This window comes from Grampus griseus (assembly GCF_964374135.1).
Source record: "Grampus griseus genome assembly, chromosome: 17".
NCBI lineage: Eukaryota > Metazoa > Chordata > Mammalia > Artiodactyla > Delphinidae > Grampus > Grampus griseus.
In genome coordinates, this window is record NC_139011.1 from 47136266 (window position 1) to 47152482 (window position 16217).

The following is a 16217-nucleotide window of genomic DNA, read 5'->3' on the forward strand; positions in this document are numbered from 1 at the left end:
TAGAGACAGGCACATACTATATTTGAAGTTACCTCCACGTGTATTTTATGTATGTATACCCATACAATTAAGAAGTCTTTGGATGTTTTATCTTCAAGAATAATTCAGATAATGGATTACTTGAATATCATAAACATTTAGGGTTTAACAGATTTGTTACATATAGACGTTGTATCATGGATTTAAAAGACCATAGCCAGCGGGCAGCGGCGGGCGGAGCGACCGAGGGGCGGCGCGGGCTGGGCGGCGGGTGCGGGGGTCCGTGCTTCCTCGCGGTAGAGGGCTGGGGTTCGCCGGCGACGCCGGGTTGTTCCGCGTTGCCAGGTTACCGAGCGCGTTCCCCGCGCCCGCTCTTCCGCCCGGGCCGCCCTCGGCGCCGCCTGAGCCGCGGTGCGGGCTGCGCGGGGCGCCGGTTCCGCGGAAGCCTGGGTCGGGCGCTGCGTGCGGGACTCTCGTCGCTCGTGGACGGGGCGCGAGCGCGCGGGGGACGTAGGGCGCCGACCTGGGCCTCCCCGGCGCTCCGGCTCCGCTCAGGGCGCCCGCTCAGGGGCCTCCGGCGCGAGGCCCCCTTCGTGGTCAAGATGGCGGCGCCCAGGCGGGCCGCGCCGAGGTGAGCTGGAGCCGGGCCCGGAGAGGGGCGAGTCGGCCACTCCCAGGACTTGGACCCCGGGCTGGTCTCCCGTCTCCCGGGGAGCGGTGGGTGAGTGGGCGCGGCCGCGCGTTGGTCCCTCTCGTGGGGTGGTCAGCTCTTCGTGCGTCCGCAGACTTCTGTCGTCTGATAGTCAGATCTGGGGTGGCCCAGGTTGGAGGCGAGGGTGCTTGATTGGGGAAACCTGAGGGGTTTAAGGACTCTATTGCGATCGTTTCAGACCCCAGCAAGAAGCTGAGCAAGTTTCCTCCTGACTCTCTTCCCGGCTAAGTTTTCTCCTTTCTCTGAAGGCGCCAGCTTTCCTGAATCACCTTGTTACCCGGGGGGATACAGTTGGTGGTTCTGACCGTGGAACGTAGGACCCGGCGCGGGGAAGCCTGAGCTGGTTCTAGTTACTTTGTTTGTAAAGCACTTGTCTTGTCTTTGGAATCTTTGTGTATGTAACCAACGTTGGGAAGAGCCAGCGTTTTCTCCTCCAAAACACTGCGAGGGGTAACTTTATACGTAAGAAACAAGTGGGCGTTCACATCCATCTCTTTTCCAACCACTGAGTTTTGGTTGTGTTTCTTTTCTTTAAGTTTGTCTCGTTCTGAAGTGATAACAAAAAAACACACAAAACAAAAAAAAGACCATAGCCAATTACACAAAGTATACTCTAGTCTCAGTCCTGCCATTAATTAGCTTAAGTCATTTAATTTTTCTAGGCCTCATTTTTCTCATGTGATGTTTTTTCTTTGAAAAAGTATAGTTTCTAGAAGTCTCTAATCTCTCTGTCATAGTTCAGCTTGGAGAAAACCTGCTCTTATCCGAACTCCATGACATTGTATTTCCAGCTCCAACTTTGGACTTTGAGTGAGTTGGGGGCAACTTTTTAAGGATATTTTCACACAGCTTTTTTAGTTAATATCAGTCTAGCTGACTTGTCATACTTAGACTTTCTCCCATATTCTTTTACCAGTGTGTTCCTTAGTCATATATATAAAGACTGTTGTGGGAAAAATGACCTCCTGGGTCAGCTTACTGCATGGTCATCGACACAGGGCAGGGAGTAAGATTCTGTGGATTTTACAGAAGCAGATACAGGTTTCATTATCCATGTCCTCTCCCCTTTCATCTTACAAAAACAGCAGGCTTTTCTTGGAGAACTGCCAGATAATGCCATCCTGCCTCCTCACGAGCCCCGGGGATGAGTCGCCCAGGGACTGAACTCCAGTAAAGCAGGTGATTGGCTCATGGGTAGGCATCTGACCTCGGCTAAGTCTATCAGACTGCTCCCCAGGACTTTTCTCTCAGAGCAAAATGGAAGAATTGTCTTTTCTCTCTGGAATTTCTAAGCTGGGGAGATATGACTCTGGGACTCCCAGTGACCATCCAGCACAAGAAGAGACTTTCTGTAAAATAAAGTCTTGCAGAGGTAAGCAGGGCTGAGCGATGGAGAGAGAGCTGGAACCCTGCTGATACTCTGGAACTTCCAGATCCAACTGTATCTGAATATGGCTGCATCCCTGAATTTCTAGTACTTGTTTGTTGAGGTTGTTGTTGTTGTTTGGTTTTTGTTTTTAAATTTCCTTTGACTGTTTTGAATTTGTTTTCAGCCATGTGCATTTGAAAGCATCATAGCTAAAAGAGCTAATTTCCTACATTAATGTCAGGTTTGCTTCCTTAAGTGAAAAATAATATCCGCTATTTTCTTTAAATAAAATCCTTCTAGCTCAGGTTTGAGATATTCAAAACTCTGCCTCCTACCCCCCTCTTTTCCAACATTTACTATATCACCTTGAAGAACTTGTGACCACATCTTTCCCATCTAGATGCAGTTGAGAGAGAGAGCAAAGACTTCTGATATAAACTGCAACCTATACGCCTCCTACCTGGAAGCTTTAGAACATACTTGATTCTTGTCATTAAAGCAAATCTTTTGTTGTTGTCTCCAGGGCACAGAAGCATTTTCATGGCATAATGGAGTACAAAGTACATTAAGCCTAACTCTATTTCTCATCCTCTTACTTTAAATAGGCAGAAAAGAACAATCTCAAACACATTTTCCCAACAGATAAAATACATATACGATTATGTTTAGAAGACGTTTATGCAACATATAGTTAGACTGATGAATTAATGGACCTTTCGCCAATTGGCACAGTAAATATATATGTTCAATGTGCTCAATTAAAAAGAAGACAATAACATATTTTTACAGGTTAATTATCTGAGAAGAGTATTGTGCCAGCACACTTGATACTACAGTATTTCATGTTTGACAGGTAATCTTCTTTCAATTATATTTACTGCTAAATGTTTCTTGGATCAAGCTATTAAATTATAAGGTCAAAAGTAAAATGATATGAAATTACAATGATAAAGGGACACATATCCCACTTTATGAGAATAGAAGTTCTATTCAGTACTACGAGTAGTGACCACAGTACTAATTTGAGCCCTTACTATGAGCCACTGTGCCCATATACATTTAGTTCTTACAGTAGTTCTGCAAAGGGCATATAATAATCCACAGTGTAAAGCTGAAGAAAGTGATTCTCATAGCTGAAAGTCACATAGCTGGTGAGTGGCAAAGTCTAGATTCAAACTTAGAGTCGTCTGACAATGCCCAGGTTGTTGACCACTATGTACACTGCTCAATTGTTGCACCAATAAAGAAGTGCTTGAAATAATTATAGATTTGCCTACCCCGAAACTGCAGTGATTTAAAGACATCAAAGTTGCCAGTTGCTTAACCACATCTACTTACAGTAAGAAATTACATTTTATTTCATTTCTAAAACAAGATTAATTCTGCAGGCCCATCGAAACTTGAGCACACAAATCCTACCTCCAAATGAAAGATGCTTGTTTTCCATTATTCAACAGATGGCCCTGTACAGAGGCAATAAATATATAGTAGAATTTTCATTCAAATAAATGAGAAGAGAGGTTTCTTCTTGTCCTGATTCAGTGCCCATCATTATGGATTATGATGGCTCTTCCCAAACTTTACTTCATTCACTCCACTCCTTCTACAAAACTCCAGTAATGGAATCCATCATTCAGATATATGTGCAAAGCGAAAGGACTGTATTAATACAGTTGCTGAAAGTCAAGTTGATAGAGCACAGGAAATACATCCTAATAAATGCAACATTAATGTTTGTGTGGGCCTTGGAGTGAGGGGTAGAAGAATTTTCAGTTTAATGGAATATTTTGCCTCTTGCTGTGAAAGTGTGGCTTAATAGTCTTGTAATTGGTCATTTACAGAATCCTCCATCTCTGGGTTTCATGCTTTCTTTACTCTGCAGCTGTTGATTCCTTCTCTTGTTCTGGATGGAAGAGAGCAACGAAGCCACTTCAAAGGGCTCAGCCTGCCTTTTTGTGTTATTGTTTAGATGAAGATATTTCCATTTATTAAAGCACACTATTTAAACATTTTTATCATGTTTCAAACTTGACTGTGTCCTGAAGGTATGAGCACAGGCAGACATAATGGGGGATGTTTTCCAGGAGAGAACATACCCTTATCAAAGGAATTATCAGAATTTTCATGTATGGATTGAGAATCAAATTCTGGAGTTAGACCTGAATTTAAATTCATACTCGCAACTTATTACCAGTCTCATCTTGATCAAACGGTTACCACACTTCTCATCAATTTCCTTATCTTTGAAAGCGGAATAAGAGAAGTATGCCTGGTGGAGTTACACATAAAGCTCATCTGATAGAATATTCATAAGGATTTTGCACAAAATATACATGGAAATATTTTAGCACCGAGTTTAGCATGCGATTCGTCTTCAATACATTTAAGAGCTATTATTTTATTATTATTATGCTATCATTAAATATCACTATTACTTAAATGTCATTATTGCTAAAATTGCTGTAAAACTACCACAATAACCCATGATGAATTCCCCTCTTCTGTTTCCTTTGTTTAAATGGAAAATATATATATAAATCTAGACAGAGAACACTTTAGTGATCCTATTCAGTGGAGTGAGAATTTCCATGGCACTGATTAAAACAAATCCTGAATTGCATGGACTTAAGATAGCAGAGAGGGGCTTCCCTGGTGGCGCAGTGGTTGAGAGTTCATGACCCGATCCGGGAAGATCCCACATGCTGCGGAGCGGCTGGGCCTGTGAGCCATGGCTGCTGAGCCTGTGCGTCCGGAGCCTGTGCTCCGCAACGGGAGAGGCTGCAACAGTAAGAAGCCCGCGTACCGCAAAGAAGGAGGAAAAAAAAAAAAAAAGATAGCAGAGAGGCTAAGAGATTTGAAGTTAGACATCCCCAAGTGTGAATTCTACTGTGACCCTCTTCTAGCTCTAGAACCTTGAGGAAGTTACTTAAACTTTCTGAGCTTTACTACTAGTTTCCTCATCTGTATCTTTTTCAGGACTATTTATCAAGCATCTTCCTGTTCTCTATGCTTGGACGTATCAATGAATAAATTAGACAAGAGCCTTTGCCTGCGTGCTCCTTCTTGCATGCTTTCTCCCTTCTTACACTCTCGTGTGGAAACGGATGTTATAAATAAATTCTATGCTTTGTCACAGGTTGATGGGCGCTACGGGATAAGGAAAAGGATGTGAAGCTCACTGAAGAGGCTTGGGTTGGGAGTGCTGGAGGAGTGTACAGGTAGGTTCTGATTTTAAATAGGGTAGTCAGGGTGGATTTTATAAGTTGACATTTGAGCAAAGACTTGAAGTGAGGGAGTTGTCAGAATGTATGATGGGGAGACCACTCCCTGGGAGCAAGAATAACCAGTCCCAAAACTGTAAGGCAGAAATATGCCGGGCAGCTTGGAGGAATATCAAGGAGGCCACCCTGGCTGACTTAGTCAGTGGGGAGGAAGAGACAGCAGGAGGGCTGGAGGTCGGATATGTGATGGGATGGATTGGGTAAGTCCTGGGAGGCCATCACATGCATTGTGTCTTTTACTCTAAATGTAGGCAGCCAGGGGCACGATTTTAGCCGAGGTGTGGCATGAACTGTCTCTTGTTTGAAAAGCATAACTCTATCTGTGGTCTTGAGGATGTGGGGAGAGAGTGGAGTCAGGGAGAATCTCGGGAGGCGACTACAGGATCCTCGAGGTCTATGTTGGTGGCCTGCACCAGGCTGCTAGCGGCTGGTAATTCTCAGAAGTGGCACATTGGGAAGGTTGTGACAGCATTTCGTGGTAGATTGAATGCAAGAATGGAAAGGAAGAGGGGGTCAAGGGTTAATTCGAGATTTAGGGCCTGGGGAACTGGAAAGGTGTGGTTACTGTCACCTAAGATGGAAAAAGTTTGGGGTAGAGCATGTTTGGGGGATTAAAGACCAGTTTTGGAGGTATAAGATTTGAGATGTTTTCGTGACATCCAAGTAGAGATGCTGAGTACACAGTTGGATACACAAGTCTGCAGTTCTGAAGAAAGGTCTAAAGTAGAGATACACTGTAATACAATGGAGATATTAAGAATAATTACGTGGAAGCGCTATTTTAAAGATAAAATGAAGTAATGCAATTAGCACTGTGTCTTCTCAAAACATTTAATAACTGTTAGCTAAAATAATTGCCTGAAATGAAAAAATACCTATAGTTTGTTTTGTTGTTTGCAGTAAAAGTGAATAAAATGTCACAATTATTTTAATAGTATTTGTCACACAGTAGTTTTAGTTAAGACACCATGACTACAAACATTTACACTAAACCTTTCAGTCTCCTGCTTTTCACTCTGATAGGGTACTTGGAACCATATTTTGTAAGGTTTAAGTTAGTTGTCATAGGGTACCTCTTTAATTAGAAGTAATTCTGAACTGCCTAGTTCCATGCAGTTTTATATACATATATGTATAATTATTATTTTATGATTTATCAAACTCAGTTGAAAATTTGCATCACTGATATACATTAGAATTTAAGCATTTACCCAGGTACTCAAGGAAAAAAATGTACTTGTCTTGTAATTTCCATAGGGGTACTTGCTTTCACATCTTCCCTTCACTTTGCAATTGAAAACATGGCAGGGGAAATATTATCTTACTGGTCTTTGAGTTCCCCTTAGCTATCTGCAAGTCCTTAAACAGCCTTTGTGGCTTAACCAAAATTCTCTTCCATCTTCATTCCGCTAACAGATATTGGTCTAAGCATGTACTTATACTAAAAAATGCATGACCACGTTGTCTCTACACATCTATAATTTTATGTTAACACTATCATTATGTAAGCTATACTTGAATTGTAATTATAACAGATTTTATGTCAACACACATCCATTTCTAGTGTTCATCTGGTGTTCAAGGGGAGAGCAGCATGTCGTAAATTTTATCAAAATAGAACATCTGAAGAATAGAACAGAGGGTAATTGTGTAATTCTGTATTCACTCTAATTAAGTTCAGTGGAGTTGGCATAATAGAATTAAGATAAAAAAAGAAAGACATCGAGGTACCATGGCTCCCTCTCCTAACACACCCTTTTCGTATCCGAGAGCAGAGACTCAGCACCTTTCTGTACAGAAATGGAGACAGGAAGAGGCCAGAGGATGAATGACAGGCACGAATGAGGTGGAACTTTGAAGAGCAACATGGAAATGAAATACTTCTTTTGTATTTGGTAGGTGGGGAAAATGTACCAGCGTGTATGCCTACTGGGACCACGTTTTCCAGAACAGTTAAGCCCAGTGTCAACTGTGCTGTCCCACCTTCCTCGTAAGTAGGAACATACTGTTACTTGAATCTTTGCTTCCTGTTTCTTGATAGCTGGTTGAGAAGATTATCACAGGAACTGCATCTTGTTAGCAAATAGACTGTTTTGAAATGATTGACACTCACCGAAGAGTGGCAACTCCAAGCTTGCTCTCTCTTGATCTTGGACTATTTAAGTCTGGAGTGCAGGAGTGGGTTACGGGGAAAGACCATTGGAATTCTTATGTCTTCAGCATAATGGTTATAGCATAATGGTTAGGAGTGTAGGTGCTGGTTCAAATCTCTGCTTTCCACTTGCTAACCATATGAGCTTGGGCAATTTACCTGATTACCTGAACCTCAATACTCCTGCCTATAAAATGATGTTAATAATATTTCATCCCCATAGACTTGTTTTCAATGTTAACATGAAGTCACTTACACCAAGCACTTAATACAATGCCTAGATCATAGTGAAGTCTATCATTATTACTATTACTACTACTACTACTATTATTATTATTACTGTCACGATGCCAGGTGCTATTTTTCCTATGCCTTATTCCATTATCTTCTGCCCTGTCCCCCCATTTCTGTCTTGTTTCTGTATAAGGGTAGGTTTGTCACAGAGCATTTTCTTTCCCTAGTGTCTGACTCTTAGTCATCAAGGTGACTGGTCCACGACCCGGCATTCATTGCTGCTCATTGAAGCAACCCATTTTGAGAAGGGGAGTTGGGTATTGATGCCAGGTTGGGCCAAGGAGAGAGAATTTTCTCTCTTCTGCACTCAGAGAGCTAAGTGAAATATTCAGGCCTCGGAAGGAGAATCAGGCAAAGGGCAACATGCTTAATTTCATACCTTAGTGATTAAGAACAAGTCAGACAGGCTGGATTTGAACTGATTTCCGTCATGTACTGATAAAGGGATCTTAGGTGCTTTTGTAACCCCTCTGAGCCTCAGTCAACATCTGAAAGAGACGAATAACATTATCAGGACCTAGCATATAGCCTTGTTGTAATAAGTGAGTAAATCCTTTTAAAACGTTCAGCACGTTGTTTGGCATATAAACACTTAATAAAATTTAGCTTCTTTGACTACTACCGCTGCTAATATTATTAAGTAGCTGAGCAGATCCGAGGCCTATTTTTTTCTTAGATTGCACATAATCATTTGGACAGCCAGCTCACATTGATCAACCGTTGCTTATATATAAACCCCCATGAACCCAAAGGTGCTTTAACTCTCTCCCAGTCAGAGCCTGTTCTGGGGGCAGAAGCAACACCGGCACTACCCCTGTCATCTTTGCCTTTATTGTCACTACACTCGCCTGCCGTACTGAGCACTTTCTGTTTGCCAGGCACCAAATTTAGCCCTGCGTATGCACTGTATCATATAGTTCTCACACTCAGGTGGGAGACATTATCATCGTCCCCAATTTTCAGATAAAGACGCCGAGGTGTTGGAAACGTAACAAACTTGACCCACAGCAAGAGGTGGAGCCGGAGTATTCAAACCCTTCTCTCTGACCTCAAGAACCCTTAAATATTAGCATACTACTACATCCTGGTAAGAAAATCTGCTTCCAGCCACTCTGGTGAGAGTAGAAATGATTCTCAGTCCCCACATTCCTCTATTGCCCATGCCACCGTAGCCTCAGGACTAGCGGGGAAAGGAAGTGATCTCTTCAAAGAGCAGCCAAAAGGAACCTACTCCCTTCTGCCTTTTCGTAATCAACTAACCAATATTTTATTTCCTTCTTAAGAATCCCCACGTGTTCCTTTTGGTACTTAGCTTGGCCTTTTAGAATTCTGACATTCTGTACATGACTCATCCACTGTATTTCATGTTAATTTATTGAGGTCAAGTATAGGGTCTTACTCATCCTGAAGTCCAGTTATCCCCTGTCACATCTAACTCTGTTCTTTTCTTCTCGTAGGACATCTGCAGATATTTATTTGAATTTTGTTGAATTGTTCTCATCAGTAGTACATTAAAAGTTATACAGAAAGTGCTTTCTTATAAGGAAAACCATCGAAATAGATTTCTAGCTCTTTACTTTTTATAGCACTATTGTAGAGATTATAGATCTCCAGGTAATATTTTTTAGATTGAGTTCTTCACATCATCTTATTTTTACATATAATGATAAATCTGAATTTTCTCTATCAAAGCTCCGAGACTTCACTGGCTTGTAACTTAGCTTGTTGATTATGTGTTGTTGACTTTTCCATTTACAATGATATTTGATCCTGGTAAGGATGGGGCTGGGTGGGAAGGTACATCTTAGGGCCATCAATTGGTTTTGTAGAGAACTAACATAAAGATCTAAAGTCTCATCATATTTCTGCAGAACTCATGAATCATTTTATTATAATTCCATTCATTCAGGGAGTATAAAACCATTTTCAAATTGTTATTCCTAATTTGTTCATCTTCTCTTCCTTAGTCTTAGTGAGAAGAGAGCAGGCTGAATGGAAGAAAGTCATTATGACCACTGGGGCCACTAGGGTAGGCATCAGTCCCAGAGTTTTGTTTTCATCTCTCCACTATGAATATTGGCTAATGTCTTGAGTGCTTACTTGGGGCAAATTACTTAGCCGACCATGGCAAATGGATTGTGTCACTTCATCCCCTGATAGTCATACAATTAATGTATGTATTATTATGATATCCCATAATGCATATATGGAACAGAGCCTCAGAAGTAGTTATTTGCTCACCAAAATATGGTAGATGTGGAATTTGGACTCAGGTCTGATAGACTCCTAAATCACTCCTAGTGATTTTTACCACTAAATTAAAGTTGTAATACCTCTGGAGAGTAGATAGTTTCTAAAATTTCCTCAGCTCTAACGTTTTATAATTAAATTTTTGTCTGATGGCAAGCTTAACAGTTAAGATGGGTAGGAAGGAATGCCAGCCTGTTGAATGGAATTTCCCTGAAATGAGCCAGTTCACTCATTCATTCACTCAGCATGTATTGAATGTTTGCTCTGTGCAAAGGCATTTTAGGCATCACAGTGGAGTGAGCGCCCCTTCCATAGACTCTCCTGCAGCACTCAGAGAAGTCTTGGACTGGTTTGCCTGTTATGGAATGGGGCTTGGTGATAGAAGCCTGGTTTGTCCTCCACTGATAAAACTAAGACATACTCATGAGTTTAGAGGCATCTTGAAGCCGTGGGATAGTAACACACATGAATCTTACCATTTTTGCCTGGGATTAATGATATAAAGGCTTTGGATTTGGGTATGGAAAATGGGTGCAATTATGGGCGTGTTGGTTCTACATATATATGGACATCACGTGTCATCAGCCTGCAGCTACCTGCCATTCCTCACTACTCCTTCTTTTCACAAACCAAACAAGTACCTTCTTATCTCTCCTGTGGATAAGCTCTTGACAGTGGCACTAGGGCCTCCCTCAATAAGTACATCATTGGCTAAACCAGTGGTTTCTCAGATATGCTCATTGAACAACCCTTAACGTGGATTGACATTCCACTGCCTAGAATAGAATATGGTGTTCTTTAGAAATCGGGGGGAAAAAATAGGCCACCAGATGTACTTTCTTTAATTTAAATTGTTTATATATATGAACAATTGTTATATATGTGTATGTATACTTGTTCGTATATATGAATGGTTTAAAATTGAAGAGATAGATATATACACACAGACATATATATATGTATATTTAAATTTTGGCTTCTGTTAGCAAGTAGTAAATTAAATTATTAGCAGATCCATACTGCAGGGAAATAACCAATCAGATTTCATTCAGTAGCTTGCTTTTTTGTAGATTTATGGTTGTGATTTTATATCTGCAGGTATGTTTGCTGAAGAAAATATTTCTGCCACTTTACACAAAATTAAATTCATTTAATACCAATGCGGCATGTCTCAAATGTCTTAATACAGTTTTAATCTTGAATCGCATCAGAAGTATGAAATTAGAAACATACCCCAAAATCATTTGAAGATATAATTACTTTCATTTCCCTTATACTTTTGAGACTTTTGAAAAACAGGTATTTAGTTGTACTTATCTGTTTCTGTCTCTCTAAGGATAGCAAACACTGAAACACAATTCTTTTTAAAAGTCAGTATTGAAAATATATTGTCCAAGATGATCAAAACTAAGGAAGTGGCAAAGAAATTCAAAAATTTAAACTTTCAAAGGGTGCTTTTTTTGTGAATGTGTAGTACTTGTTCTTCTGAAGGAATTAATCTTTTTAAAAATTTAATTAACTTATTTTTTATTGAAGTATACTTGGTTTACAGCGTTGTGTTAATTACTGCTGTACAGCAAAGTGACTCTGTTATACATATGTATATACATTCTTTTTCATACTCTTTTCCATTATGGTTTATCACAGGATATTGAATATAGTTCCCTGTGCTATATAGTAGGACCTTGTTGTTTAGCCAATCTATATATACCAGTTTGCATCTGCTAATCCCAAACTCCCAGTTCATCCCTCTCCCACCTGCTTCCCCCTTGGCAGCCACCAGTCTATTCTCTATGTCTCTGAGTCTGTTTCTGTTTCATAGATAGGTTCATTTGTGTCATATTTTAGATTCCACATATAAGTGGTATCATGGTATTTGTCTTTCTCTTTCTGACTTACTTTGCTTAGTATGATAATCTCTAGTTGCATCCATGTTGCTGCTGCAAATGGCATTATTTCATTCTTTTTTTTATGGCTGAGTAGTATTTCATTGTATATATGTACCACATCGTCTTTATCCATTCATCTGTTGATGGACATTTAGGTTGTTTCCATGTCTTGGCTATTGTGAATATTGCTGCTGTGAAGATCAGGGTGAATGTGTCTTTTTGAATTATAGTTTGGTCTGGATATACGCCCAGGAGTGGGATTGCTGGATCATGTGGTAGGTCTATTTTTAGTTTTCTGAGGAACCTCCATACTGTTTTCCACAGTGGCTGCACCAACTTACATTCCCACCAACAGTGTTGTAGGAGGGTTCCCTTTTCTCCACACCCTCTCCAGCATATGTTATTTGTAGACTTTTTAATGATGGCCATTCTGACTGGTGTGAGGTGGTACCTCATGGTAGTTTTGATTTGCATTTCTTTAATAATTGGCAGTGTTGAGCATCTTTTCATGTGCCTATTGGCCATCTGTATTTCTTCTTTGGAGAAATGTCTCTTTAAGTCTTCTGCCTATGTTTTTGATTGGGTTGTTTGCTTTTATTGTCATCAAGTTGTATGAGCTGTTTGTATATTTTGGAAATTAAGCCCTTGCTGGTCGCATCATTTGCAAATATTTTCTCCCATTCTGTAGGTTGTCTTTTCATTTTGTTTATGGTTTCCTTTGCTGTGCAAAAGCTTGTAAGTTTGATTCGGTCCCCTTTGTTTATTTTCGTTTTTATCTCTATTGTCTTGGGAGACTGACCTAAGAAAACATTGGTATGATTTATGTCAGAGACTATTTTGCCTGTGTTCTCTTCTAGAAGTTTTATGGTGTCATGTCTTATGTTTAAGTCTTTAAGACATTTTGAGTTTATTTTCGTGTATGGTGAAAGGATGTGTTCTAACTTCACTGGTTTATATAAGGCTGTCCAACTTTACCAACACCACTTGCGGAAGAGACTGTCTCTTTCCCATTATATATTCTTGCCTCCTTTGTCAAAGATTAATTGTCAAAGATTAACTGAGGTGTGTGGGTTTATTTCTGGGCTCTGTATTCTGTTCCATTGATCCATATGTCTGTTTTTGTGCCAATAGCACACTGTTTTGATTACTGTGACTTTGGAGTACTGTCTGAGTCTGGGGTGGCTATGCCTCCAACGTTGTTCTTTTTCTTCAGGATTGCTTTGGCAATTCTGGGTCTTTTATGGTTCTGTATGAATTTTAGGATTATTTGTTCTAATTGCGTGAAAAATGTCATGGGTAATTTGATAGGGATCGCATTAAATCTGTAGATTGCTTTGGATAGTATGAGCATTTTAACAATGTTAATTCCTCCAACCCAAGAACATGAGATGTCTTTCCATTTCTTTGAATCATCTTCACTTTCCTTTATTAATGTCTTACAGTTCTCCGCGTATAAGTCTTTTGCCTTCTTGGTGAGGTTTATTCCTAAGTATTTTATTTTTGGGGTTGTGATTTTAAAAGGCATTGTTTTTTTACATTCCCTTTCCGATATTTCATTGTTGGTATAAAGAAATGCAACCAATTTCTGTATGTTAATCTTGTATTCTGCTACCTTGCTGAATTCGTTTATCAGTTGTAGTAGTTTTCATGTAGAGTCTTTAGGGTTTTCTCTATATAGTATCATATCATCTGCATCTAATGACAATTTTACCTCTTCCTGAAGGAATTAATCTTGAAGTTCTACCAAGACTTTTGGAATACCTGTTTTAATGAGCCACTACTTCCTGCCTGAGATTGCACTATGCACCAGAGATTCTAGAATTAGCATAATAAAACTAATAATGCAAACAACAGCAACAAATCTTCACAAACCTCCCTGGCAAGGAAGTAAAGTCCACTGGAAAAACAGACAAGTGAAACACACATTCAAAATGGCAGTGATTCTCAAACATTTATGTGCTGAAAAATCATGACAAGCATGATAACCAGGGCAATTACTAGACCCCTTCTGCAGCTGGTCAGGTGTAAGGTCCTGTAACTCTATTTTTGGTGAATGCCTCCAGGAGAGTGTGAGACAGATGTTCTCAGTTGTCGTCAACCTTTAGTGTGCATCAGATTTGCCTGAGAATATTGTTAAAACACAGATTGCTGGGCTCCAGTGCCAGAGTTCTAACCAGTTCCCAGGTGTGGCTGATATTGCTGGCCCAGGGACCACATTTTGAGAACCACCTTTCAAAACTCTGCAGTATGCGGTTGTGTGTGTTGTGAATGAGACGGGCCCAGAGAACCTAAGAAGGGCAAAGGGATTCTGCCCTAAATTAGCCAAAGGTAACAATAGCAGCTAGAATTGATTGACCCAAGAAAAAATTATAAGAACTTTACCTGCATTTGCTCATTTAATCCTTTCAGTAAGGTACATAGGTGCTACTTAGTGTTCCTCTTTTACAGGGGTGTCCAGAGAAGGTAACTACTTTGCCCACGTCCTAAACTGGTAAGTAACAGATTAAGAATTCAAGTCTCGGAAGTCTGATTGCAGAGCCCACACCTCTACCCTTTCTGCATGTAGAGAGGAGTAAAGGGTTGTCAGTGAAGCCTTCCTGGGGGCCCTGGCCTCTGAGTGTAGATAGAAGGATGAGTGGACATAAAGATCATTATTTGTGTGTGGTGGGGGTAGGGGAGGAAGTATGAGGGCTTCCAGAAGAGCCCGCCCTCCCCATACATCTGCTATAAGCAAGTCTGATGATCAGGAGTCCGGAACATGAGTATGACAATGGGATACTGAGAAGGGTTCTAGAACCCTGAGGTTAGAGTTCTGGATCAGTTAGTAGGTAACAGAAAGTGAATGAGTGATTTACCTTATTTTCCACGGGTAGCAGGAAGTTTGGAGATAGTCCCTCTAGCGTTAGTCCAGCTGCTGAAGGGCATCACCAGGGGACTGGGTTGCTTCACTCTTCCAGCTTCCACATCTCTAGCATGTCCACATAGCTTCAAAGTGACCCCAGAATCTCCAATAGTGTTCCAACAATTTGGGCAGGAAGAAAGAAAAGGAAAAAGAAATTAAGTAAGAAAAAAAAGGCAGTGTCTAACTCAGAGAGCAAATTTTTTACCACAGTTGGTCAGCAGACTTGCACTTAGATCTCATCAGCTCGGATTTTAAACTGGCCACCTTAGCCTTAAGGATAATGGGGTCTCCTAAACCAGGGCTCTGGTAGTAAGGAATAAGGAGAGAGTGGTACTGATTAGCAGTGCCTGCTGTCCCAAACAAATATTATCCCCAAACTATTTTTTTTATCCTATATTTTACTTTAAAGAATGGAGGGGAAACATTATGTATCTGTAAATAGCCTTTTAGAAAGGGTACAATTATATAGTTATACAACCCCCTGGAGGGCTCCTTTCTTCTAAAATCTCTTTAAAAACTGTTCAAGGTTAAGGACATTTTTATCTTAATTTAGTCACTTGCAGTCGATTATCTTGGAATGACATCCTCTCTCTGCAGATGTTCTGTCAGGCTTTAGAAAATTCTGGAAGTGGACAGAGAAGTGTTATGGTACATGTATTTGCAATATGCACGTCTTTGAAATGAAATCCATTTAGGGACCAAAAGGCATTTCATGTCTTTGCTATACATTTTCACATATTTGCCTTTCCAGAATTCCTTTGAGCAAATCTGTTAGATGTAACCCATCCGTTTCTCCCATCTGAATTCTTTATTACTAAACATTCTTCAGTATGCTCTCACTCCCCTCTGTCAAAGGCGTTTCTCTGGGTCCTCACCCTTCTTATCTCATATGTGAATGCGTATCTTAAACTGAAGCAACAGTCTGCTATGACTTCTCCATAACTTGAAGAACCTGTCTTTGTGGGAAAAAAAATAGACTTACTAACTTAAAAGGTAAAATGCGTGCAATGTTTCTGAGAATTAAAAACTAAGATAAAAACATAAGCAATGGAAAAAACTTACAGTGGATCCTTTTCAAAGACTTTATTTTACAGAGAAGGCAACTGAGGTTTAAAGCAAAAATGCGTTAGTTAGACACTAAATAATAAACCTTAAACCTCAGTGGAGCAACACGTGGACAGTTCATTTCTCACTCACTCAGGAGTGTAGTATGGACTTTGGTGGTCTGAGGGTCAGTTTTCTGCTCAGTTATTCAGGGACCCACCACCTTCATCAAGTGGCTCTACGTTCGTCCTAAAAAGGAAAGGAGAGAGGAAGCTGCAAGCTACAATTATCAACTCGTTATCCTTCAGACATAAACTCTTCAGGTCACCTCTGGTCACATTCTTT

General features: G+C 40.4%; 1 protein-coding gene across 12 annotated transcripts in view; it reads left to right on the forward strand.

Annotated features, from left to right (window-relative positions):
• Positions 1-541: 541 nt before the first annotated feature.
• Positions 542-16217, forward strand: part of LOC309835493 (uncharacterized protein) — a 126009-nt gene continuing 110333 nt past the window's right edge. For 4 of the 12 annotated variants that reach the window (XR_014298005.1, XR_014298006.1, XM_082674989.1 and 1 more), the window contains exons 1-4: positions 566-700; positions 5197-5278; positions 7241-7331; positions 14375-14417. Coding sequence is in view for 6 of the 12 variants with exons in the window: in XM_082674989.1 (XP_082531115.1) it covers positions 7250-7331; positions 14375-14417 (125 nt within the window). In the remaining 6 variants the exon portion in view is untranslated. Of the gene's footprint in view, positions 701-2849; positions 2914-5196; positions 5279-7240; positions 7332-9754; positions 9814-14374; positions 14418-16217 lie in introns of those variants that run through there. The other 8 variants (XR_014298004.1, XR_014298007.1, XR_014298008.1 and 5 more) reach the window with 6 other exon arrangements.